General features: G+C 42.5%; 1 protein-coding gene across 1 annotated transcript in view; it reads left to right on the top strand.

Annotated features, from left to right (window-relative positions):
* TMEM154 (transmembrane protein 154) overlaps window positions 1-25,404 on the top strand; it is a 58,198-nt gene that overhangs the window by 5,651 nt on the left and 27,143 nt on the right. Inside the window, exons 2-5 of the mRNA XM_054989557.1 lie at window positions 2,358-2,675; window positions 8,678-8,705; window positions 10,758-10,843; window positions 15,669-15,726. Of these exons, the coding sequence (XP_054845532.1) occupies window positions 2,358-2,675; window positions 8,678-8,705; window positions 10,758-10,843; window positions 15,669-15,726 (490 nt within the window). The remainder of the gene's footprint in view (window positions 1-2,357; window positions 2,676-8,677; window positions 8,706-10,757; window positions 10,844-15,668; window positions 15,727-25,404) is intronic.

Here is a 25,404-nt window from a genome sequence, read left to right as displayed (position 1 = left end):
CCAGTATTCAGCTTCATAGGCTTAGAGAGGAGAAGTTTTACCTCAAGGTAGAGGAAGGTCAGCCCAAGCCTGAGTTAGATGAGGGTTTGTGACAAAATCCTACTAGAGTGAGCCCCAATAAAAGAGTCTATAGTAATTTTTTGCACTTCTGAGTGACCTCATTTGACACAATGACATCACTGTCCAATAAAGGCTGAGAAAGATGCCAGCATAGGCATGCAGACTGCAGACTTCTGAGCTCTTTAACCATAATATTGGCATGTTGTGGCCAACTGTTGTTTATTAATACCTCCTATGTCCCTCCCTCTCTAGGAGTCTGGCAGCACAACTGGGTGAGTGAAATGGTTTAGACTGAGGTTATTTTGGGAGCAATTAATTTATAAAGTGTCCCAAATATGTGGTGCTCTTGAAGGCAGGAACAAATATTTACATCTCGCCAACATTGCATCAAGCATTTGGAATGCCTTCTGAACACGATACTTGAGAGGGAACTGGTCTATACAACCAATTGTGTAAAAAAAAATTTCCCAAAAGATGCCTGATTTCAGCATGAACTGTACAAGTGCACAGAAAACGCAACAAGAAACAATAATTTTCTAGTAAGACAATCTACAACATATACATTTGTATTAATGGAATGCTTGCATTTTCTCTATGGCCTTTTTCTATATACAGGAATACTGCTAAAAATAAAGTCAGAAGCATACTGCTAGCTTTCCTGAACAAGAATGGGTTTTCTGTTGTATGACATGTTAGGCTATCCTAAAAATACCCTGCTAAGACGCAGCAATGTTTCAGAACCCTTTGAAGAAGAAACTAAGTTTACAACGGTAATTAAGCCCATAGACATCTGCCATTCTCTTTTACAAACCTAACTTTAGCCTTTCCATCAAGAGTTCCTCACATCCCTACCTTAGTTAGGTGTCAGTATATTCTCAGTGCCGTCTTAAATAGAGCTACACCCTGCTAAGCCCGTTGACCAGCAGAGGCGGCAGGGGTAAAGCAGAAATTAGTCTCCAAACAGTCATCTTGAGGATCCCTCTGGAATCACTGTGTGCTAGACATAGCACTATAGCAGTCCGATAGCAGGCAAGTGCAAGCAATCACTTGCCCAAGATCAAATTGATGAAGACTGCTTCCCACCATATATCAAAAATACCTGCGGTACAAAAGATAGGCCATCTCAGGTTGATTTCAGATGTTAGGGAAAAAACCCTTTTCAGAGACTTCGGGGTCTCTATGGCTGATACTTTCAGTGAATTGTACGCCATCACTCCATTATCTAAGTATTGCCCAAATAGTTAAGTCCAGAAACAGCTCTGCATATGACTTGTCGGGATACTCTTTCTCACTATGTAACCTTGTAGTTATTTAACAGAAAAGCCCCCAGCCACTCTCTTACTAGTGTTCAAGCGACAACTGCGCCACTGCCCTTTGGAGTTCTGCCTTGTCTGTTTTGGACTTAATTATTGTAAATACTAGAACGTAATTTACAGCCCTGGGCTCTTCATGATTTCCCTATTTCTAAAGGTTATTTATGTATATATTTAATGGTCCCAATACAAGTCTTCATGGAAATAATTTTAGCTCCAAAGATGAGGGACAAATGATGATAGAATCTGGAGAGTGGCAAGGGGACAATCAGGCTGTGGTCATGTTGTTGTTCTCAGACGGCCAAGTGGACATGGAGATTCGGCACTTCAGCAGAAAATAAGAAAAAGCCAATTTTGAAAAACTGCATGGGTAGCTGGGGGGGGGGTGGTTGTGGTCCCCACCCTCCTAGCTGGGAGTGGCATGGAGCAGTGGGAAGAAGGGACCCAGCGGCCCAGAATGACAGGAGAGGGGAAGAGTGTAGGGTGACTGGGCAGGAGGGTAGGCATGGCATGGCCAGGGATCCACATGGTTGAGTGGAGTTGCCTGACAGTAGCAGCTACAATTGGTGAAGGGAAGAACTGAGAAAGGCTTGGTGGTGGAAAGGAGGGGAAGAACAGACAGAAGCATGGGGACAGGTCTGGATGTTGAGGAGGGCTCTAAAGGCCAGGTCAGGCAGACCCTAGGGTGGATGGAGGAGGCAGTGGGCTTGAAGATGAAAGATGAGGAAGAAGTGTCAGGAACTGTTCTCCTCAACTTTGGGACCAAGACTGCAGAAATGGAAGACCTGTAAGCAAACACAGAATAAATGGAGTTAATCATTTTACAAGTGTTGGTGACATTTTTGGAGGAAGGGCAGCATGGGACCCCCCTCCCCCAGTATGCTGCATGCACTGGGTTTCCTGACTGCACACACAGCATGTTATTAAAAGTAACCCCCCACCCCCGCCGCCAAATGCAGTAAATTGTTTACATCTCTTTGGCAGGTTCTACCACCGGATTGGCAGATGATGAACCTTCAGGTGATGGCATGTTAACACTGACTCTTCAGGTAACACTGGGACCCTCTACAACTGTTGCGTTGTTGACAAATGGTGACCAGCTCTTGCAAACTGCCACCACACTAACAAAAACTGAAACTGGAAGCTCTGCTGCCACAGAAGTAGAGGATGCGAGTGGTGTGGAAATTGGAGGTCTTCATCCTGCTTTGATATTTGGAGTCCCTGCAGCACTGGTGTTAGTCCTGCTGGTTCTTCTGATCTTTTTCGTTATAAAATGTCGCAAACGGAAAGAATGCAAACAAGGTAAAATGTTTGGGAGGCATGAGAAGGACCATACATGGGGGAAAAGCAGGCTCAAATCCATCCAATATCATGTTTAAATTGGATCTACTTTTTGCCATACAGAGAATCCTCACCACTTTCTCCTCTGTCTTTAACCATTTATATTGCGATTGTTATTTGCTTCATGTTCTCTCCAGCTCACAGGTATATTTATTTTCTTAGAAGAGTACCCTCTGTCACAGATCCTTTAGAATAGTTGTGCTTCTCCCCAAATTTAAAATGTAGTTATTTACATATATGTATACTCTGCTTTTCTCCCCAAAGTGGCTTACAACAGCATTCTCCTCTCATCCATTTTATCCTCATAGTAACAGCCCTGTGAGGTAGATTAAGATAAGAGAGAGGCCAATCAGCAAGTTTCTATGGCAGACCAGAACTTTCCCAGATCCTAGTCTGATTCTCTAAACAGTATACCATGCTAGCTCTAGCACTGCCTCTGAATGGTTTTGCACACACCTATAGCATGTCATGAATATTCCATGGTCAACAGCCACCTTCTGATCCCCAGAAGTAAAGAAAGCAATGTTCCATTATGGGTTTCTCTTTAATTACCCTAACATGAAAGGCAGAGACTTGGACATTGACTGTAGTAAGGAAAGAAGATAAGCAACAAACAGCGAAATCCTAAGCAAAGTTACCACAGTCTAATAGGCTTAGATGGGAGTAACTCTGCTTAGGATTTCACCATGGGAGATAAGTAGATGCTCCCAGCCTTCTGTTGAACTTTGTAATCTTTCCCAGATCCTCAGTGCCTAGAAGGTTATATGCAGAGCAGTGTAGTTAGAGCCAAACACATTGCTGAATTTGTCCCACCTACAGCCCTCTAGCAATAATTATCTGGCTAAACATAACTCCAGTATATACAGAAGATCTCATTGAACCTGGCTGGACTGTGCTTCTTACTGCTGTCTGCTTATCTCTCATACCCAGGACAGCTGTACCAGGATTCTCTGGCTTTTCAGCTAAAGGTTTTGGGCCATACATAATTTACTTTGACCATTTTTCATGATTTGTCCTTATTAAGTAAATATTGGATTTATGCAGGGCTTCTTCAATAAAGAAAGAAGCAAAAACTAGATTCTCACTAGAATAAATTTATTCTTAACATTTTCACAATGGTCTTCTAGGGTAACTGTGATGACTGCCATTGCTACTTGCTACCATCAAAATAATATTAAATGAGAATCATGTGACTGTGTGCCTGCAATCTACTTGAAGAAGAATACAGCCAAAGAAACCACAAGTTTCCCATTCAAATGATTCTGTCATGTGATACAAAAGAAAGCAAATGCAAGCAGAGCCTTTAGAAAGTATGCAGTGAAGCATAAAAGGGCCATTTTAAATGAGACAGCCTGCAAGTGAACACAAGGGTCAAACACTAAAGAAACAGTGAGCTGATGAAACTTTTCCCTTGTTGGGAAGTGCCTGTGAGTATAGTTTCAGGGTGGCATTGAGAACCAGTTTGGTACAGTCATTAGAGAGTTCAGCTAAGACTGGGGGGGAGACAGCTTCCAATCCCTGCTTGGCTACAAAACTCATTGGATGAGTTTGTGTTCAGTTGCCGCTAGTACCCATTAGAGCTGGCGGGGCAGGGTGATCAGCGAGGCTAGAATCAACAGTAGATGGACTCAACTAATTCTAGTTTTGTGCCCATCCTCCTTCCTTGCAACACTGAAGAAGATAGCATTTTAGAAACATTTCTCCAGTTGTACAAAAGAAGAACACCAGTCCCTGCAAGGGCACCAATCTAATGCAACCTTTCCTTTTACACCTGTGTTTATAACAGTAGGCATACCCAGTAAAGAACAATAATCCTGCCACATGTCCCCCCTTTCCTAAAACCCCATGCCCAACCCACTAGTCAGAAGGTTTATGAGACAAAGAATAAGAACACGGAAGGTCTCAGTTTTATCCACTCTTCAATCCCTAGCTCAAGAATTTAGTTTCTATGTTGTAAAATAACATAAAGCAAGGAGGCATAAGGCCACATGTAGAGGTCAAGGTTTTCCCTCATCACTGGGTAATTGACTACATAGAGGCAACCCAACCAAATTAAGGGTTGCTGGTTTCAGAAAAGAGACTTCAAGGAGTCCCAGCAGCTTTCTTTCTGAAGGTAACATCCTTCAGCAGCTCTAGTTTAAAATAAAGACTGAGAACATGTGCAGAGTGCCTTTAATTTACCACTAATGGAGCAATCCTATGCATGGTCAAGCAAACCCTCCTATATGCAATAAGATTCACTCCCAAGCCAATGATTATAGGAAGCCTGAAAGAGGTTTCTTTGAGCAAGGAAGCTTATCTTGGGAGAAAGGAAACTTCAGCCTTTGCCCTTAGGTACACATTAAGTCAACAACTAAGTTACTGAGAAGGTTATCTTCCATAACCCTTCCTTTTGAACCTATAAAAGCAAGGGGGAACGCTGCAAATATTTTTCCTCTCTCAATAAGAGAGAAGCTTCTCTCTTCATTCTATAGCAGCAAGATTTCATTACAAGATATATACCAGTGTGAATTTTCCTTCCAGGCTTTCCTCTCTTACTGACAGAAAATATCTGCCTTCCTCTTCCTGGGTTTGGAGGGGCATGACTAAATGCCCTGAGTGAAATGGGCCTATATAATAAAAACACACTGACCCTGGATTCATTGTACTGTACAGGTCTGATGCGAGGGGTGTTGGTGGTGTAAGAGGCTTTAAAGAAACAGTACATTAGATGCGGACACACAATCACAGGTTCGGTGGGGGCAGGACACGCGCAAAACTCCTGGAATGGGCACGGGTGGGCCAAAACAGACAGGAGCGCTGACACTCGCGCAACCACGTGTAATTCTTAACGTGTGTTTTGGCTCTCGTTCATTAGGGCCTCCTCAGCCAGAAAAATGTCTCCATCTTAAAAAGTCAGTGATTGGTCATTTTTTTATTTCCCTACCTCCTTCCTGGGAAAGAATGATTGATAAGCCTGATCAATTAGGGTTGCCAGCTCCAAGTTGGAAAATTTCTGGAGATTTGGGAGGTGAAGCCTGGAGAAGGCAGGGTGTCTAGCTTGTCTAGCTTTTTGTTTGGGGGAGGCTTGTCTTGTGTGATATACCAGCTGGAGGCTGGCAACCCTGTGGTCAATGGAGTCCTACGGATCCACTGACCTATCAGAGACTCAGAGCGGAACTACAAGTGACAAAAGGCACAGGTTGGACACTTGTCAGCTTCCCTCATGTTTTGATGGGAAATGTAGGCATCCTAGTCTTGCAGCTTGGCTCTCTGACTGCTGTCCAATGGACTTTTTAACTGTCACTTGTCCAACATTCCGCCAAGCTGCCTACATTTCCCATCAAAACTGGAGGGAAGCTGACAAGTGTCCAACCTGTGTCTTTTGTCACTTGTAGTTCCGCTCTCAGAGGGAGTCTTAATGGTAGTTAGGGCTGCAACCTCCAATTGCACTCCTGCAGCTTGGATTATTCGTTCTGGAAGTGATGTTATTGCACTGTGTGGGAAGTGCATCCCAGGATGTCCATTCTCCCACCCCACCCCCACTAGCCAGGTGAGTGGCGGCGGGGTGTGGAGGCTGGAAGCGGGGAATCCTCTGCTCCCACTGCAGGACCAGCTACACTACTAGAGCGGTTTAAGCTCCATGCATCGTTAGTGGAACTTTTTATATGTGATTAAATCAGTTGTATCAGCTAGGAAAAGATGTACTCAATCGTCACCTGTGACACATTCTCCTCTTTCCTTCTTGTTTTATACAGTGTTAGGTATAAATAATTTCCTTTTTGTTCTTTCAAAGACAGTGACCATCTGTAATGCCATGTCCTAACCAACACTGAATGTGGTTGCCCCTGTTTATCTCATCTGGTGTCTCATCCACTCATGTTTCCCCTGGCGATTAATCTCTAATCAGGTTTTTGTGCAATATCAATTATTTTTAAATCCTCTCCAGACTTTGAAGTTTTTAAAGCCTTGCCCCTTCTCGGCAATCTCCTGCAGTATCTCTTCATAAACAGGTCCACTGCACATGTTCAGCATAAGACTATGTTGAAGTAAACAATTTTTATAGCAGTTGTTGACTTCTCATTATGTTGCTTTCGCTGTTGGAACTGGGTAGCCTCAAGGAATTCATTGCTTGCAGTTTCCTGTTTGCTGTGAATATTAATGCACAAGAGCTGCAGTATGGAATTTACCTCAGTAACTCATTTCTACTTGGGTTAAATGTTTTTTTGGATTTCAGTTCACTATTTTCCTGGCTTCTTGTCTGTATGCCTAATTTTATGTTCTTTGACCTTAATAGTCGCCCAAGAAAATGTAAAAATCATCAGAGCTTTCTCATATTATAGAGTACAGACAATGTTCAAAATTAATGCCTCTGCAGAGAGGAGTCCCTCATTGTTTTCCTCAGCCCCCACCAAAGTGAACTCACTGGTGCATGCTTAGGCAGCATGAGAGAGCACTGAGGTCCATGTGTACCTTCCACATCTGCATCCAGCTCACCATTCAAATTTCTTGTTTTCTGAGTATGAGTAGGAAGGAGAACTGGGTCAGCATATGGAAAGCATTCTCTCTCCTCCCTCCCTTACACTCTAGGTGCCTCTGAAGGTATAGGTAGACTCCAGTTTGGATCAAGCCAAGGACTGATCACAATTAAATGCAATAAAGTGTTATCTCATGGCAAGCAGGTTGCTGTGAAAAACTGCCACACACCTTCATCAAGGGCTTGTGTTATGATTCCAGGGGATCTCCCCACACCCAGACCAAAGTGAATGACCAGTGCCTGTAGGACAATAATCTGACCTCCCATTCTACTTAGGGAACATACAGAATAATATAGACCTACCAGGGAAATTGCTTTTCATCAGCAATATGTCCCCCCACCCGCCTCTCTTTTGGTCTTGGCCAACACTGTATGGCTTCTCTCGTGCTCTCTTCTTACTAGCCTAGTTTGACCATCCAGTCTGTTTCTCCTACAGTTCCCCAAAGCCTAGTCATTCTGCCCCTTTTGCTGTTTTCCATTCACTCCAGGCCAGTTCTCCCCTCCCCACCCTTGTCCAGTCAGTCTGACCCCTTTTACTGCTTCTGCTGTAACCCCTCGTCTCCTCCCCTCTCTCCTCCCTCTTTTCTTTTCTTTGGGAGGGTTCTGCTTTGACTAGCTGTGGGTGGAGATATTTAGTCAAATGCAACCACTTACCATGAGGAATAGTTTAATAATTTTCAACTGTATTTTTCAGGTTTGTGTGATGTTTATTTCATTGCATTGCATTCTTGAAACTGACCCCGCTTTCTTCCATTTTTGTCTATCGCTATACTCAATGAAGGTTGATTCAGTTACATTTGAACTTCTCTCTCCCCCGCCTCCCATTTTCCTCAAATATCACCTCAAGAAGGTGTCAGTGAATACATAGACTCACAGTGCAATCCTAAGCAAAGTCATGCCCTTCTATATGCATAGACTTCAGTGTAATTTGAAGGATGCAGCTCTGTTTAGGAATGCACTGTCAGGATTTCAAGACCAGAGAGAGAGGGGGGTTCACTTTCCTGAAAGCCACGCATGTGTGTTTAATCCCACCACTCCTTTCTCTGGAAGTAAGAGAGGCATGCACATACTTCCTATTTTTGCAATGCTCAGCTTAACCATGTACTCAGATCAGTGAGCAGGGGTGTGTGTGTTAAATAACAGGCCTGTATTGAGTTCTATGGGACTTCCCCATCCATAGTATTGCACCCACGTCCCAATGGTTTTAACCTGTTTGAGGGCCAAACTAGACATTATGGCAGCCACAGGTCCAACGTCTCGCCCACCAGTGAGCCTGGGCAACTCTGTCTTTGAAAACTACACATTCCAGGCAAAATGGAATCACTGGCCCCTGGAATGAACTCATGTCTGGAGTGTGATGCCTACATATCAGTCTAGAAATTCTTTGTTTTTCCATATTTAAATAAAAAATTATTTACAGGTTCTTCCTTTTTTCATTTTGTTTCAGATGAACTAGGAAGTGAAAACTGTAAAAGGTAAGATGTATAGGTTTCTCTCTGTTCTTTAGTATTTGATATACTCTTGTTAATTTGTGAATCATTTGTATAGTCCAGAGATATTCAGACTGAATTTTGTTACAGCATTAAGCTTTTGTAGGATTGATCCCCCTTCTTTGGATGCCACAAGTGGACCCTCATTGTCCTGTAATTTTATGTAGGCGGTAGGAAACAAAAACACAGCCAGCAGGGCAAGGGGCTGTGGAATGCAGGAACTGCAGGGCAAAATGTAAAACTGTATGTACACAGGAGTGAAAAAACATGCCCCTGCTGTGGCGGCAGCAGGAGACAGGGCAAGAACGACATCCTACACACTGTCTGCCACTCCCCCATCCTTGCTCCTTCCCCTGTTCTATGACCCACCTTTTGCAGACACAGCGGCTTTTTCAGTGGTCCCCCCCATGGCCTGGAACCCTCCTTTCTTCTCACTTTCTGTTTCCCTACCGTACCACTTTATAAGGCTAAAGTGTGGCTCAGCAGGGAAAGGGGAAGAGCCTCAGCAAGAAAGGGGTGAGAAACGGCACATGCTGCCAAACTGCTGCATGTGTCCGATGCAGACTCACACAGGCAGCAGGCAAGGGGAAACTCCCAAGTTGTCAGAGTAGGACAAATCACGGTTCCAAGGTTCAGGCACCGATTAGACAACACTCATAGCTTCAAGTCCAAAGGGGTATTCCAGAAACAAGTCCACAATAACAGGCTGAGGTCAGAGACAAGCGAATCCGTTCCAAACACAGTAGTAAGCAGACATGTTGCTTCCATGCAGTCGCTCCCTTCTCTGCTGCTTTTAAGCCTCACACTGCTCAGCCACTTGTGCTGCACCATGCACCTGCCAGCTGTCTCAGTCCTGCTCCTGCAAGCACTCATCATCACTATTGATGCTGGGCTGGTGCTGTGCCGCTAGCCTGGCACTGCACCTTCTGGCTTGGAGGGCTCTCCTAGCCTTCCTCTGATGGCGCTCCCAAGGCTCTGGTGATGAAGGGAGAGAGCTGGCTGGTGCTTGGCTTTCTGTTGCCAGCCCAGGGCTGGGAAGCTGAGGGGCCGATGTGCTGGCACCTATCTGTGGATCTATGTCTGAGCCTTCAGAGACTGCCTCCTCCTGCAGTGCCTCTGCCACTGGCTGTGGATCTGGGTCAGGTTCACCAGCTGCCTCTTCCTCAGAAGAGTCCTCTGTGTCTCTCTGCTCTGCTGGGCTGGGTTGGTCCATGACACCATGCCATTTTGAAAGCGCAGGAGCCAAATGAATCATGCTTTCTTCGGGCTCAAAACCATGTGGAGCTTCCTGTTTAATGTAGGAGCTTCCTCCTGCCCATAGTGGGGGAAAATCCCTATATGGATGCAGGCTAAAATTTAATCAGGAAAACTACAGAAACCATTAACTGGTTTGGGAGACCTACTCTTGCCCTATATAGCTCTAGTACAGGTTCAGTCATGTAGTGGCAAGGAACAGTACTGTAAGCCTACACTAAAGGTCAACTGAAAAGAGATGTTCAGCTCTGCTCTGAATTATTGGTACAGGGTGCCATTTGGGGTGTTAGTAGAAGCTTGTGCCATGTGGCAAGGACTGTGGGTAAAGCTGGGGCCTAAGGTTGCCAGTCCAGTGATGGCAATCCCTGAGAGATTGGGGGGGGGGAGGTTCCTGATCATTAGCACTATGCCAACAACACAACTTTACTTCAGACATTAACTCTGAAGTGATGGCACCATGTTGGAGTGATGCTCTAGGATTCACCCCCAAACTCTATGGTTTTTAACCACATTGGTATGATGCCCCCCAATTTTGCTCCTGCTGCTCCACTGAGAGACCTACTGGGTCTCATGTTCATTTCATTAGTAGCCTAATTATGTTCATTGGCTGTATTATGCTTTGCATAACAGTTGATGCACTCTTATAAAACTAGCAGTAACAGCCAAATGCTAAGATTCACTCTAAATATGTAGATGACATAAAAACCATATTGAAAATACCTGTCTGAATGAAAATAGTTCTGACTACATGATCCAAAACGTAGCTGTGTTTTTTTAATTCAGTCCTATTTTTGAAGAAGATACTCCTTCTGTAATGGAAATAGAGATGGAAGAACTTGATAAATGGATGAACAGCTTGAAACAAAATGGTATGTATCCTATCTTACTAGCAGTCCTTTTTTCCTTTCTAGTGAAATCGTCTTAATTTTTTGCCTTGGCTTGGCTTGGTTTTTCAAAAACATAATTTAGTTTGAAATACTAAAATAGTTACAGAAGCAAATGCCAGGAAAGGAATTTTTTTTTTAAATATTATGTAGGATACTTATTTTAAGGCAAGTATTAATCAGAAAAGATGACTGTTTGTTATACTGCAGGATATTTTGATGTTATTTTAAATGTACAGTGTAGCTTCTTCAATGCCATTGCATGTTTTAGTATTTAGGAATTCGTGGTATACGGTGTTGGTCGAAAAAATTGACTAACACCTCATAGCATTTTTTATTCAGTGACCAGGATGATACTACAGGCATTTTGCTATGACCACCATTCCTTTTTCTCAGTCTTTCCATTGGCCCCCTACCCTCCATTACCTATGATGCAACTGTTTGCGTCTTTGTTCAGCAGATGGATAATTGTGATTATTGTCCAGTTTGAGCGATGATTCTGCCTGCCCAATAATTCTTAAAGCTTATAGTGACTCCTGGTCCCTTATCCTGACCTCCTTGCTTCCTTGCCACATTCATTGCATATTACATGCAAGCTCTTTGACACTGTGGATTGTGCTGTTGATATGTTTGTCCAAAACGGTCACAAAATGATTAGCATTTTGGGGGAAGGTATATATACAAATCAGAAAGAAGTCTTACAGCCTTCTTAGTCCATTAATTTGAATGGATTTAGGAACATGTAGGTCTGTTTAGAATTACACCATAAATATCCACACTGAAGTCTAAAATCACATCAAGCGTGAAAAAGAGATCTAGATTTTGAGAGGTCTGGAGACCTGCTAATGTGGCACTGGATATATTTGGCTGAACTCTAAGCCTTCACAACGCTGTAGAAATCCACTACATAAACCAACTAAGTATCACCAACAACTGTCCTGCTTAGAAGTACTCACTCTTCAACAGTGCAGAAGAAAGACTTAATGGAATTAATTATGTGCCTTTCAGTGGCACATAACTGGAGAGTATAGTTAGTTTGTGAAGCAAAATTTGGCTCGTTTATATCCTGGTTAGCTCAAAAAAAATGCTGGGTTTTATTGCCTTCATTCTTTCCCCCTCCCTCAGCTGCAGAGTCCCAACTGCTTTCCTACAAGAACATCTTATAGGCTGCTTATGAAGTCCTATGAGATGGCAGTGAAAGCTGTGAAGAAGGAATTTTATGCAGCTTCCATTGCATCAGCTAGCTCACGCCCAGCTGAGTTGTTTAATGTGGTGTGTTCATTGGTCTCCCTTTCAGGTGAAGACTGCCAAAATTTTAATTCGATTATAAGCTGTGAGGCTTTTGTGAGCTTTTTTGCTGATAAAGGGAATTCAAGGGATGGCACTACAGTGGCTAGTCTCTTTTCTTCACGGCCGGGGACAGAGGGTGGTGCTGGGGGAGAAGTTATCATCCTGTAGGCCACTAATATGTGGTGTGCCACAGGGGGCGATACTCTCCCCATTATTGTTCAACATCTATATGAGCCCCCTTGCCCAGTTGGTGCAAAGTTTCGGGCTTGGGTGTCACCAATATGTGATGACACCCAGCTATACCTGCTGATGGACAGTCACCCTGGATCAGCCCTGGATGTCCTGGAGTGTGCTTTTGAAGCTGTGGTTGGATGGTTGAAGCAAAGTCGGCTGAAACGAAACCCTGTGAAGATGGAGATCCTGTACTCGAGTCGCGAAAACATGGATTTGGGACCTCGGCTTCCTATACTCGATGGGGCAATGCTTACACTGGCCCTGAGAGTTAGGAGCCTGGGGGTGATCCTGGATGCCTCCCTGACCATGGAAGCCCAGGTCACTGCAATTGCCAGGTCTTCTTTTTTCTACCTTCGACAGACCAGGCAGCTTGCCCCCTTATCTTTCATCCCGTGACTTGACTACAGTGGTCCAGGCAATGGTCACCTCTAGGTTAGATTACTGTAATGCGCTCTACGCTGGGCTTCCCTTGAACCTGATCCGGCGATTACAGCTGGTGCAGAATGCAGCGGTGCAGGTCATCACTAGAACACCAAGGTGTGAGCACATAATGCTGGTATTGTGTCAGCTGCACTGGTTACTAGTGGAGTACCAAATCAGATTCAAGGTTTTGGTATTAACCTATAAAGCCATATGCGGACTGGGACTGGCATATCTGTGGGACCGCCTCTCCTCATATGAACCCGAGAGGACTCTTCGCTCTAATTGTAAACATCTGTTGAAGGTCCCTAGCCCCAGGGAGGCCCGCCTGGCATCGGCCAGGGCCAGGGCTTTTGCGGTCCTGGCCCCAGCCTAGTAGAATGCTGTATCTAACAAGACCAGGGCCTGGCAGGACTTGTTATCTTTCTGCTGGGCCTGTAAGACAGAGCTGTTCTGCCAGGTGTATGGTTGATGCTAGGCGGAGGCCCCCCCCAGTCTGGTCAAGTATGGGTTGTGCCCTCCTCACTGGTTAACAACCTCCATCTGTTGAATCCTCCCTAATGCTCTGGTGCTGGTTAAAGGATTGTTCTCTGTGCATATGTATAATGTATTTTATTGTGCCGCTGTGTATATGTATATGTATATGTATATGTATATGTATATGTATATGTATATGTATATGTATATGTATATGTATATGTATATGTATATGTATATGTATATGTATATGTATATGTAGGGCTCATTTTGAAGGGGAACATGCAGGAACGCAGTTCCGGTAGTTCTCCAAAAAAGGTCTTATGTCAGGTGGCTCCACCCACCTGATTTTTGGCCATTTTGGGCCCGTTTTGCCCAATATGGGCCCAAAATGGCCAGTATCAGGCCCAAAACAGCCAGGACTGGTCCCGGAACAGCCAGGATTGGGCCTCTGACGGTGGTGGTGGATCACTCTTCCGTTCAGCAGCAGCCCAATCCTGACCACTTTGGGCCCATTTTGGGCCATTTTCAGCCCCTTTTTGCCATTATGGGCCCAATTTCGGCCCTGTATGGCCAGGATTGGGTCTAAAATAGCCAGGATAGGTGATGTCAGCGGGTGGGGCATATGCAAATGAGTTGTGCTAATGAGTTATGCTAATGAGTTGCTACAGCTCTTTTTCTATGAAATGACCTGTGTATATGTATATGTATATGTATATGTATATGTATATGTATATGTATATGTATATGTATATGTATATGTATATGTATATGTATATGTATATGTATATGTATTTTAATCTTTGGATGTTTTATAATTTATAGTTTTAAACAGTATGTATTATCTGATGTAATTTTAAATTTGTGTGTAAATTGTGATCCGCCCTAAGCCTGCTGGTGTGGGGAGGGCGGAATATAAATCTAATAAGTTAAATTAAATTACTTTGCATTGTGGCAAGGGACAAGGTGAAATCCCACTCAGTACATCATGTGAAATTAGCCTTATCATCTTCCCCACTGAGCAGGCAACCTTTTATCCATGTGCTCAATGAAGCAGTGGGAGCAAAAATGGGGGAGGGGGAGGTGATGGCATATAATGTGATACTGTAGGGATTCTTCTTTTACCATAGATATTGCAGGAATTCCTAGCACATTGCTGATGCCATGATGTTATTTCCCCCAGTCTCTGCCCTAAAATGCTCTCACTCCCCAAATGCTCCCATCTGGCAACCCTATGTGAAACCATAGTTAAGAGTTAACACTGCTACCTTATCCCAATTTTTCTCCTTGCTGCCTCTTCTTTCTCTGAAGCCAGGTGGGAATGGAAATTTCAGATGGCATTCCAAAGAAGGTTGAGGGATAGGGGGAGTAAGCCCTTAAAAGGAATGCCCTGCAAAAGTCCCAGGTATTCCTGCAGAGGCAAAGCAGCCCCTTCACACAATTTACTTGTCGGAAGGAGACAAGGTCTACAAAGAGAGCTCAGGTTAGCAGAGGCAATGCTACATAAGGGAACAGTCTGGGAAGTCAGACAACAGGTATGTTGCATCCAATGTGGTTTGAAAAAGCATTGGAAAAAACAGAGAACACACAGAAAGAAAAGTGATTAGGCAAGTTGTGTGAGAAGGGTACAAACCTCTGCTACTGTACTTTGGCAGTGAAACCAATTAAAAAACCTGTTTAAAAGTGCCCTGTGTTAACAAACCAACTTCATACTCTGGTTTCAGATCCTGGACGGATGCATTTTAACCAACCATAGTGGTGTAGCCTAAGTTAACCATAGTTTAATGGTTAATTAACCCTTGTTTCATATGATGTCAGTATCCATCCAGTGGCATTTAGGATTTTCACCATAATACCCTTTAAATGCTACAAAGGACCCCAGTAAGTGGCCAAAGCCTTCAAACTGCTCTTTATATGTGGTGAATGACGGGCAGGGACACTGACCTTGCCAGTGGTCTTCAAAGTGGGCATTCAATACTCAGTTGACGCTACTTGATGGGTGCTACCCAGCAACAGCATTAAAAGGATAATAATAAAGATACTTGCCAGCTGGAATAATCCAGCAGAATAACAGATGTGATAATAAACAATTGTATGATGGGTCATTTATTATTATCCATTTTATTTTTAGCTTGTGACAAAGGCAAAGTGTTAGAGATGAGTGGTGTTTATATACACAGAATGCACTAAAATAAATAAAACAAAGGTTACTATGGCTTCCGACACATTCACAAAGACTTTTAAATGGGCTAATGGCTGCAGACATAATATTAAAAATAAAAAATGATGTCCTCCAGGAGTCTGCCATGCAGTCATTGCTATTCAAATCAAATCCATATTCTGAAAATTCCCAAGGCTAATAGTTTCACTGTCTACAATCTTTTCTTAGCTGAATGTGAATATCTGCCTCCTGTGAAAGAAGAAAAAGACTGGAATGCCAACACCAGGTACTTGCAATCTTCTAGTTGTATTTCTGAAAAGGTCACAGGCAGCTTTACATCTCAAATTGAACAATGGTCTCTGCTGCTTTACTGTTGACTCTAAAATCTATATTATATTTATATTATATTTTACGACACAACCATCTTCTTAACACAGGTTAGATACCCATAAGAACTTCAATCCCACTGGGGCCAGTCTTCACATTACAAAGTCCTTGTATGACACAAGGACTTTGTATCAGTCATGTGATAGGAGTTTTGCACCTACCAGGAACATGCTGGCCCTTTTCTGCTTGCGACCGCAACCTATGGATTGTTTCATCTCTCCACCTGTGCTGTTTTCATATTCTTAAACTGCTCAGTGAAACTGTTGTTGGCTTGTGATTAGCAGCTCCATCAAGTAGTTTTGAGGATGTGAAAATGGCAGAAGGAAGGCGGCAGAAGCTGCTTCCCCCTGCTCAACAGAGTCATATAAGTAGAGAAGGGGCCATGTGTGTCAGGGAGGCAGAAAACTCCCATCTCATATTTCATACATAGTCCTTAATAAATCACTTAATATTTATGGTGCCGTGAGATTTTGTTACGTCTCTGTGGTGAGATTCACACTGACAGAGCTCTTGTGAAAATTCAAGATCTCTTCTTTTAAGAGATTATTTTTCATGAGTATTTACATTTCTTGCCAGCCAGTTGGTTCCCAAACAGGTATACATGCCAAAAGCAAATATCTTTTGTTTCGCTCCAAAAAAGAAAAGGTCGTCCCATACTCTGATTTAGTCTACTGTAAGGAAAATTTACTGTGAGCCTTGCCCTTTAAATCTCGTCTTCAAAATTCTCCCTTTCAATGTAACTCCATCAAGTCATAAAAGTTCTTATAGTGATTAAAACCACCACCATGTTTTTGAGGGGAAAGAGGGATCCATGAATTTACCTTCCATTTAACACATTTCCAGCTACAGCATTCCAAGAGACATGCACAACTTGGATAAATCATTCTGGAAAATGCACTATGTAGATAAGAGGGCCAAGGGGGTGGATGGGAAGAAGAATTATTGTTACCACTAGGTGGCTCTCCTTTATTATGAATGATGACAATATTTTAGTCCTGTGTCATTTATTCCATTAAACTGGGATTAGGTGTTTTGTGCTAAGACAGACAATATCACGTAAACAAAGGTCTCTGCTACATATAGGGAATTTTAACCTGCAGTTTCCATTTGCTCTTCTGTAGTCACACCGATATTCCATGTGAGAAGTCAATAAAATTCTCCCCAGAAACATTTAATAGTAGAAAAGTATGGAAAGAGGGAACTATTAGTTATAAGAAACAAATAGAATAAGGAGATAGACTGTCATGCAAGGTTTGGTCTAATTAGTTTGGTGGTAGGAATGTCGAGAGGGGTTTAGGCTTCAGTATGAAATCTGGAGAATTTCAACTTTCCAGCCTTTGAAAATAGAATTGGGGTGGGGGGACCATTTGAGACCATGGCCAAGTATCCAATGGAAGGAAATATTGACCTTAAGTTGATTATGGGAAAGGGAAGGAGGCATACCTGGTCCAAGGAGAAATCAAATGGAACAGAAAGAGGCAAGTGGCGAGAAGGAGAAAGAATATGGAGGAGGCATGAAGGAAAATTGTATAAAGTCCAGGTTGTAGCTTCTACGGTTGTTGAATGGGGCACAAAAAAATCAACAGCTCCTCAGACCATATAATCACTTACATTACATTACATTGTAACAGCAGTAGCATTTCAAGGTATTTTGCCACCTCAAGCAAAGTACAGTTTTGTCATTCTCACTCGTGAACAGCACAAATTGTTTCATGAAACATAACCTAGTTTTCAAGGAGACAAAGCAAGTCCATATTGCATATGTGAGGGTGAGAGACTGCAGCTTGCCCAGGCACAGCTTGTGAGGTCTCATAAACAAGTACAGCACACAAGCAAGCAAGCACCCTACATACCTCCCTGTCTTTAAAGTCCATAAGCTTTTAGCCTCTTGCTTGCCATTGGTGTGCTGAGCAGCTAATTGTTTGACTGGGTAATAGAAGCAGCCTTATGCGTTTGAGATCTGAGCTATGTGTGGACTAAAGGTGAATCATCCATTGCTGTTGGCAAAATTGGAAAGAGCTTATGGGAAAAACCAGATTTGGATAGGGAACACTGTTATTCTGCCAGTGTGTGCTGTTTCAGGATTGTATAAGCAAACAAAATCATAAGTGCAGCAGAAAGACATTTTATGATTAGGGCAACTTATGTTGAAGAAATGTAACAACCCCTTTTTTGTTGTTAAAGAGAATTCTATACAACGCAAGTATGTGTATATTCATATATCAATGGAATGTAGTCCAATAAAAACACATTATCTTGTTCATTCTGCAGAACCAATATGGCATCAAAACTGTCTAGTTCAAGAATAACTACATAGAATAAATTGCTAGAAATTTTTTCACTCAAAAGTTACAATATATTATTTTTATTATTTTTAAATTATATTTACACAGTGACTGTGAATCATGAAGATGGCACTACATGGTTTGAGAGCTATATCAACTTAGATTCTTGAGATCCTGGGTGGTCAAGACATGAATCTCTGTTTCCACCAGACGCCAAAGAGAATGAATTTGGCTGTTCCTGTTAGTGTCGTTCATTGTGATGACAGCTTCAGTTCTGCAGAACAAATGTCCTGAAGTGATTTTTTATTGCTGTGAAATTCAGAAGGCATGTGCGGAAAAGAATACCCTTTCAGATATCTCTCAGAGCAGCTCTCTTTTTCCCTTGATCAATCATGTGTATGTGTGTGGGGGGGGGGGTCTGTTTATAAGGCTGCCCATTATACAATTTTTTGTTGATTTTAAAATTCTTTGCTCTGGCTTGAGTATATGAATCACAGTTCTAAACTACTATCAATGTACTTAATCTTCTTTCTGGTAATGATGGTAACACACAGGCTTTTTTTCAGCGGGAATGCAGTGGAACAGAGTTCCGGCACCTCTTGTGTCCAATGGCCCTGTCCCCCTGATCTCCGGACAGAGATCAGTTCCCCTGGAGGAAATGGCCATTTTGTGTTTCTCCCTCATTTCCCTCTTGAGAGTTCCACCACCTCTTTTCCCAGAAAAAAAGTCTTGAAATCTGACATGCAGCAACAATTCACATTGTTCTCTGATACTACAAATTAGAAAGTGTGGTTCTGCATTGGAAGTCTTGTTTGTAAAGTACTTTGAAGGGTTCTTTTAAATGAAAGATGCAAGAGAAGTATGGGTACTTGGGCCTGTGGTTGTGCCTTGAGAAAGAGGAGGGAGGCTCTGAACATGCCTCATTTCCTTATGAGGGATTCAGTTGCTAAGGAGCAAGTTTAGCTCAACAGCCAAGATAGCATAGGCCTTCTCTTTCTGAATCCCAGTGCCTCTTGAAAAGCAACGCTCCTGCTTTATTCTGGAAGAGGAACAAAGAAAGGCCAAGACCTTCCCCTAAAGTTGTCTCCTAGCACTGGTTTAGAAATTTACTGCCTCTGGCACATCTCTGAATGTAGAGGTTTGGCTTTAGTGAAATTCTGACTGGGTGAGTAGTGCAGGGTTTAACTTTCCTTCCCCTCCCCTCACAGCCACAATCTGAAGTAGGGACATGTGGGCCTATAATTTACCTTTCACTGCATACCTCAATTCCTTTCCAGACAAAGTGTCATATGAGAGGGTCTGGACATTTTTTGCTACTAGGCCTGAACAGTGATTTTGCAGTGAGTGTGCTCACTTTTATAACAGAGAGTGCCTGGCCCACCATAGCCAAAGTTCTGTTGGTTTATGTGACAAAAGAGGAGAAGAATCAATTTCTGAGAAGTTTCCTCAGTAACCACATTGCTGCCTTCTCTCACTGTCGTTCTCCTCTGTTCATTAAACCTTCATTTCTATTCAAGCCAGAAAAAATAGCAGTTGAGCCATCTTTAATCTCTTCTATTCAATCCACGGCTAAAGCTGCCTTCTCTTACACCTTATGCTCTGAATCCAGTTTTAAGATTACTTCTGTCTTGGTATTTTGATAGCCAAGTGACTGGAGAGAATTAATTACAACACTCCAAGCACATGCACACTGGAGCATGGTCTTTAGTTCCTGTACGTGCATGAGCACATTGTCTGGTGCAGCTGACTTCAGTAGCACTTGCACATAAGAACAGGTAGAGTGGCCACCTAACTTATTTTAAAACAGTCTGCTATGTTTGTTTGTTTGACCTCTTGTTTTTAAAGAATTCAGATTTCACTTTTCTTTGTATATAAATAAGCCAAGGCTTTATTTTTTAAAAAATCTGGCAACACTACATAGAAAGGTGATGTGCCAGTGTCATCTGTGAAAGGATACCTTACAAGCTCTAAATGACAACCACATCTAAAGCTGTGTGGGCAAACATGGGCTAGTAGGATGTTCTGCTTCTTTTATGGGCCATACTTGTGTTTCTTCCTCCTATTGATATTCTGGTTGCTATGAATAAGGCTGCTGACACTCTTCCCTTTCCATCATCCTTTAATATGGAAAGAACGTTATTGTACAAAAAGACGTGGATTTGACAATGCTCACATGCCAATGTGATGTAGTGGTTAGAGAGTGTCCAACTAGGATCTTGGAGACCAAGGCTTGGAATGCCACTCTACAAAGGAAGTTCACTGGGCCAGTCACTCCCCCTCAGTGTATAAAATGTAGGAGGGAAGAATGATATCGTAAGTCACTTTGATATTGAAATACTAAGTCGCTACTAATGTATTTGGAACATAACAGTCACTTGAATCTAACCACAGATACCCAACAAGCGTGAAGCACTGGAACAGCATTTTCGACTCTAGAATGACGAGCAGTTATCATTGCGAGTTTAACACAAATGCTACTGGCTTTTCATTTGAAAGATAAATTCTGATTATTCGTTTGACATACTCTTAGTATCAGAGGGATTTATAGACTCATTAAATGTTTCACAGTCACCAGGGAACATTTACAACTTGGGCGGGGGGAATGAGGCAGCAGCAGTATTTCTGAAAGTAATTATTGGCCCCGAACATCCTTAGATTCAGGTTTCTCATCTTTGCATTGCCTCTTTTTTGCAATCACTTGCTATTAGATGATGGGCAATGTACATTTTATAATACGAGCAATTTACTTGTCTTCTATAATTAAGGAAACAGATATTATTCACACACATGCATGAGAACATAGTAATAACAAAATGAGTGCATTAATGTAAGCATGTTAATCTTGTATTGTCGAAGGCTTTCACGGCCGGAGAACGATGGTTGTTGTGGGTTTTCCGGGCTGTATTGCCGTGGTCTTGGCATTGTAGTTCCTGACGTTTCGCCAGCAGCTGTGGCTGGCATCTTCAGAGGTGTAGCACCAAAAGACAGAGATCTCTCAGTGTCACAGTGACACTGAGAGATCTCTGTCTTTTGGTGCTACACCTCTGAAGATGCCAGCCACAGCTGCTGGCGAAATGTCAGGAACTACAATGCCAAGACCACGGCAATACAGCCCGGAAAACCCACAACAACCATGTTAATCTTGCCTAAAAGCTTCTGAAAGTTTATCTCACGGAGGTACATTATTAACTAAAAATGAAAAAGGTTACCAAGACTATGTTATGAAATATAATAATGCTAGCACAGTGTATTATTTCTGTAAATAATTGTGAAATTTAAGTAAATCATCTTTTTAATTTTCCTCAGGGCCTTTGTTGTTGGGGTTGAATTTATTACTGAATAGTTTGCTTCTGCAAGATTCAGCAAGCAGGTCTACAGCTATTGGGACAATGCAGATATAAAAGAGCAGCTAGCAGAAACTGTTTTATGGTGCTAAAAACAATAGTGAGTCAAGGGAATTATATTATTCTTCTACACAAAATAAAATGTTCTGCTTTGGTTAGCAAACATTATTTGTTGGAATGTTTGGATGATCCTAAAGATTTCAGTCAGATGTCACAAACAAACCACAATTTGTTAATATTATGGTTGAACATGAAGTTCCAAGATTTGTATGTCCCCTCTCTTCTCACATGTAGAATGAAGACTAAAGGTGGCTTGGTTTAGGAGATCTTTGATCAAGCCACAGTTTGTTGCAATGTCTGAATTCATTAAAAATATTGCAGTTTGTTTCTCGACCACAAATTGGGATTCTGTATCAGAAATAAATAATGGTTTCGAATCCTTCCATGGAGTAACTTCCAACTTGTTAAAGTGCATGAATTTGGACATCCCAACAAATTATTGTTAGATCAAAGATTTCCTAAATTGTAGGGATACCAGGTGCCCACAGGTGGTGGGCAAGCTCCTGACAGTTTATCTGAGGATTCAGGCCGCCTGGAAATTGCATGTCACCGGTAGGCACCGCAGGAACATGCACAGTGGGCAATCCTGGTGGACATGATAACATCACTTCTGGAAGTGATGTCATTGTGCTAGCCACGGGAGTGCTCCTGCACTTTGTTTGGGGCCAATTCTCAAAGAATCTGCCCTGTGCAGAGCACAGGAGCATTCCTGCAGTCAGCATGATGATGTCACTTCTGGAAGTGACATCATTGTGTTGGCACTGGAAGCGCACACCTGTGCAAAGAGAAGATCCTTAGTAAAGAACAGTAAAAAAAAACCCTCCTGCTGGGAGGGTATAGGGGCCTAGGGACCCTACTAAACTGGAAAGTCTTCAATCTTGGCCCAGAGTGGAAGACCCCACTTGCACTCTCTGCTAAGGCTGAAGACTTCCTGGTAGGGAATGTGCAAGTCCAAGGACTTCAGGCTCATGTATGCCACAAACAAATGGTGGTGTGTTCATGACATCTGAATCTTGAAGTGTAAATGCTGTTTTATAAACTGTTTATGGTAAATAATAAATACTTAGAATAAAATGTTTAAAATGTGCACATTTATCAGTTTCTGGAAATGCTTTTTATCTTTCTGCTGTAATTTGCTTACATTCAGTTTTCACTGCTCTCTTGGCCATGGGGGAGCTACTGCCTGTAGCTAGAAAACTTTAGGAAAGAAGGCACATACCTTAGTTGAAGGTCTTGGATCTGGTCCCCAGAATCTCCGGATAAAATAGCCTAGGTTGTAGGACAACAACATCCCTGTCCAAGACTCTGGAGACCTACTGCTAGTCGAAGTAGAAAAGGCTGGACTAGATAGGCCAGTGACTCAGCATAAGGAAGTCACGTCTGTTCAGTTTATATCTGTCTATAGAACAGAAAACCAAAATCTTGGGCTAAACGTCTTTATGCAGGCGATCTCTCAGTGCTTGTTCCCCACCCCCATCCCTTTATTGCAGCTGTGAGGGGCTTCTAGTTTGATCAGAGCAATGACACTGTGGTGTGTGTGTCTTTGTGTGTTTACTTTTCTGCTCATACTGTTTTCCTAATCTAAGTTGCCCCTCTCAAACTTCTACTAACCTGATGGGTAAAAACATACAGGTGCACTGTGGGTCCTCCTTATGCAATTGTAGTGTTTTCCTCTGATACAGAATAGCCAGTATAATAGAGGACTTGGACTGTAGAGATCTAGTGTAACGTATATGCTCAGCCATGAAACTTACTGAATAACCTTGGACAAATCCTATCTTTCAATCACACACCTACTTTACGATGGTTATATATTTATTTACATTATTTATAGTCTGCCTTTCTCACTGAGACTCAAGGCAGATTACATAGTCTAAGTCAGCTCAATCAACAGCTGGGACATTCAATAACAATAAAATAGAGTACGGTTAGCAGAAATTTGAAAACAAGCAGCAATCCATACAGAACTGAAAAACAATGCTAAAGCAAAACATGCAGATGGATATGACAGCAGAGAACTATCCATAGGACCATACTTATAGCAACAGACAGTACACAGTAGTATAGTCTACAGTTCCTATTCCTCTAACAATGCATCTCTCTGAACCATTTTCTTACAGCACAGCCCTATTACTTGTGTAACAAATCCCTCCAGAACAATTTAGTTTTGCAGTTTGCAGAAAACCAGGGGTGTGGGAGCTTTTCTGACCTCTCAGGGAGGTCATTTCATAAGGTGGGGGGCCACTACAGAGAATGTGCATGTATGGGCAGCTGCTGATTTTGTCCATTTGCAGAGTGGTACCCACAAAAAGCCCTGTTCAGGTGAGTGGATCTGTTGTGGTGTAGCATAGGACGTGAAGAGAGGTATGTGATAATCAACGCTTTGAATTGAGTCCAGTAACTGATGGGTAGCCAATGGAGTGATTTCAAAATAGGTATAATATGCATGTTCTGCTAGCTCCTGATAATAATTGAGCTGCAGCGTTTGAGCACCAGCTGGAGTCTCTAAGTTGACTTTGAGAAGAGACCTAGGTAGAACGTGTTACAGTAGTCAAGTCTCGATGTTACCATGCCGTGGTTGGGGACAACCTTTCTGTTGAGGCTCCCACTTTATGGAATGGCTATGCTAAGGCAATAAGGGAGAGATGCCATCTGTGGAGGCTTTTTAAAATTTATTAGGGTTTTTATTAATTGAGCTGCAGGCATTTTGTGAGGTTTCCTTTTTTAAAAGATTTTAGTCAACATGCTGGGTTTTCATTAAATGAATTATAAGCCACCTTGACCTACAAAGAAAGGCAAGATATACATATCTTAATTAATACAGGTATTTTCAAGGGTTTTTTCCTTTGGTTCTGGACTCCTGGCTCCTTGGGTCTCAGTGCAGGGTTCACACTTTACCTCACATCCTCCTCTTCTCTCCAAATCACTTCTGTTCTCTCTCTCTCTGAGCACTATAGGAGCCAACTAAGATGTCCTGATTGGGCTGAGGAGGCTTATATACCCTCTGAAACTCCACCACCTTCTAGGCCTCACAAACTATTCCAGCCTCCCAGAATCAGTTGCTATGGCAACAACAACCCTAATGCCAGACCCAGCCTTGTTGACATATTCCAGTAGGGTTGCCAGGCCTCAATATCATCCCGGAATGGGAGCGGGGGCTGTCACCTCGTACCTTGTGCATGTTTGTTTTTGTGCACTCCTGGCACAACAACACTGTCATGCCCCACTGGGAATTCACCTGGTGTGTGCTTTCCTAGGTTGCCTGCCACCGGCAGGCGTTCTCTAGGGCTTACCACCTAGTGATGATTGCCAGCAATTGGTATGCAATGGGGCAATCTCTGGGGGATTGCCCACTACTGAGAAGCCTATATTCCAGGGTTGGTACAGATGTCTGAGAAGCCAGTCACCCATGGCTTTTTGTCTTCTGTCTACTTTGATAGTGCACGTTTGTTGCTGATTAGTCATTCCACCACAGTAAGCAGGATTTGACTTTCCAGCTGATAGTGTAGACAGGGCCAAAGCTGACCAGAGAGGCAATCTCTGAGCAATAAAAAAAATGAACCCCATTTATATTGCTGAACTCTTTGGAGAAAAGGCACATACACAAGTGGTAAGTAAATACTGAGAAGACTGGAAACATCAGATACATATCTTTCTTAGAACACTGAAGAGAAAAAGGTGTGTTTGAACTGCTTATGACAGCTGAAGAGCTGTAGCACTTTGTTTAAAGAATGATGGTGCAGCTGCACCTTTTATTATTTTACTCTTAAAAAACAGCATGTAACATCTGCTGCAACATAAAATGCAGCTTGCTTGAGTACCATCTGTTGGTGTCAGTAGCAAAAGTGTTATTGTAGCGTATGTGATTTGATATTAATTTAGTGTAAA

This window comes from Eublepharis macularius, chromosome 10 (assembly GCF_028583425.1).
Source record: "Eublepharis macularius isolate TG4126 chromosome 10, MPM_Emac_v1.0, whole genome shotgun sequence".
Lineage (NCBI taxonomy): Eukaryota > Metazoa > Chordata > Lepidosauria > Squamata > Eublepharidae > Eublepharis > Eublepharis macularius.
The sequence above is the reverse complement of the archived record's forward strand: the minus strand, read 5'-3'. Positions and strand labels throughout refer to the sequence as shown.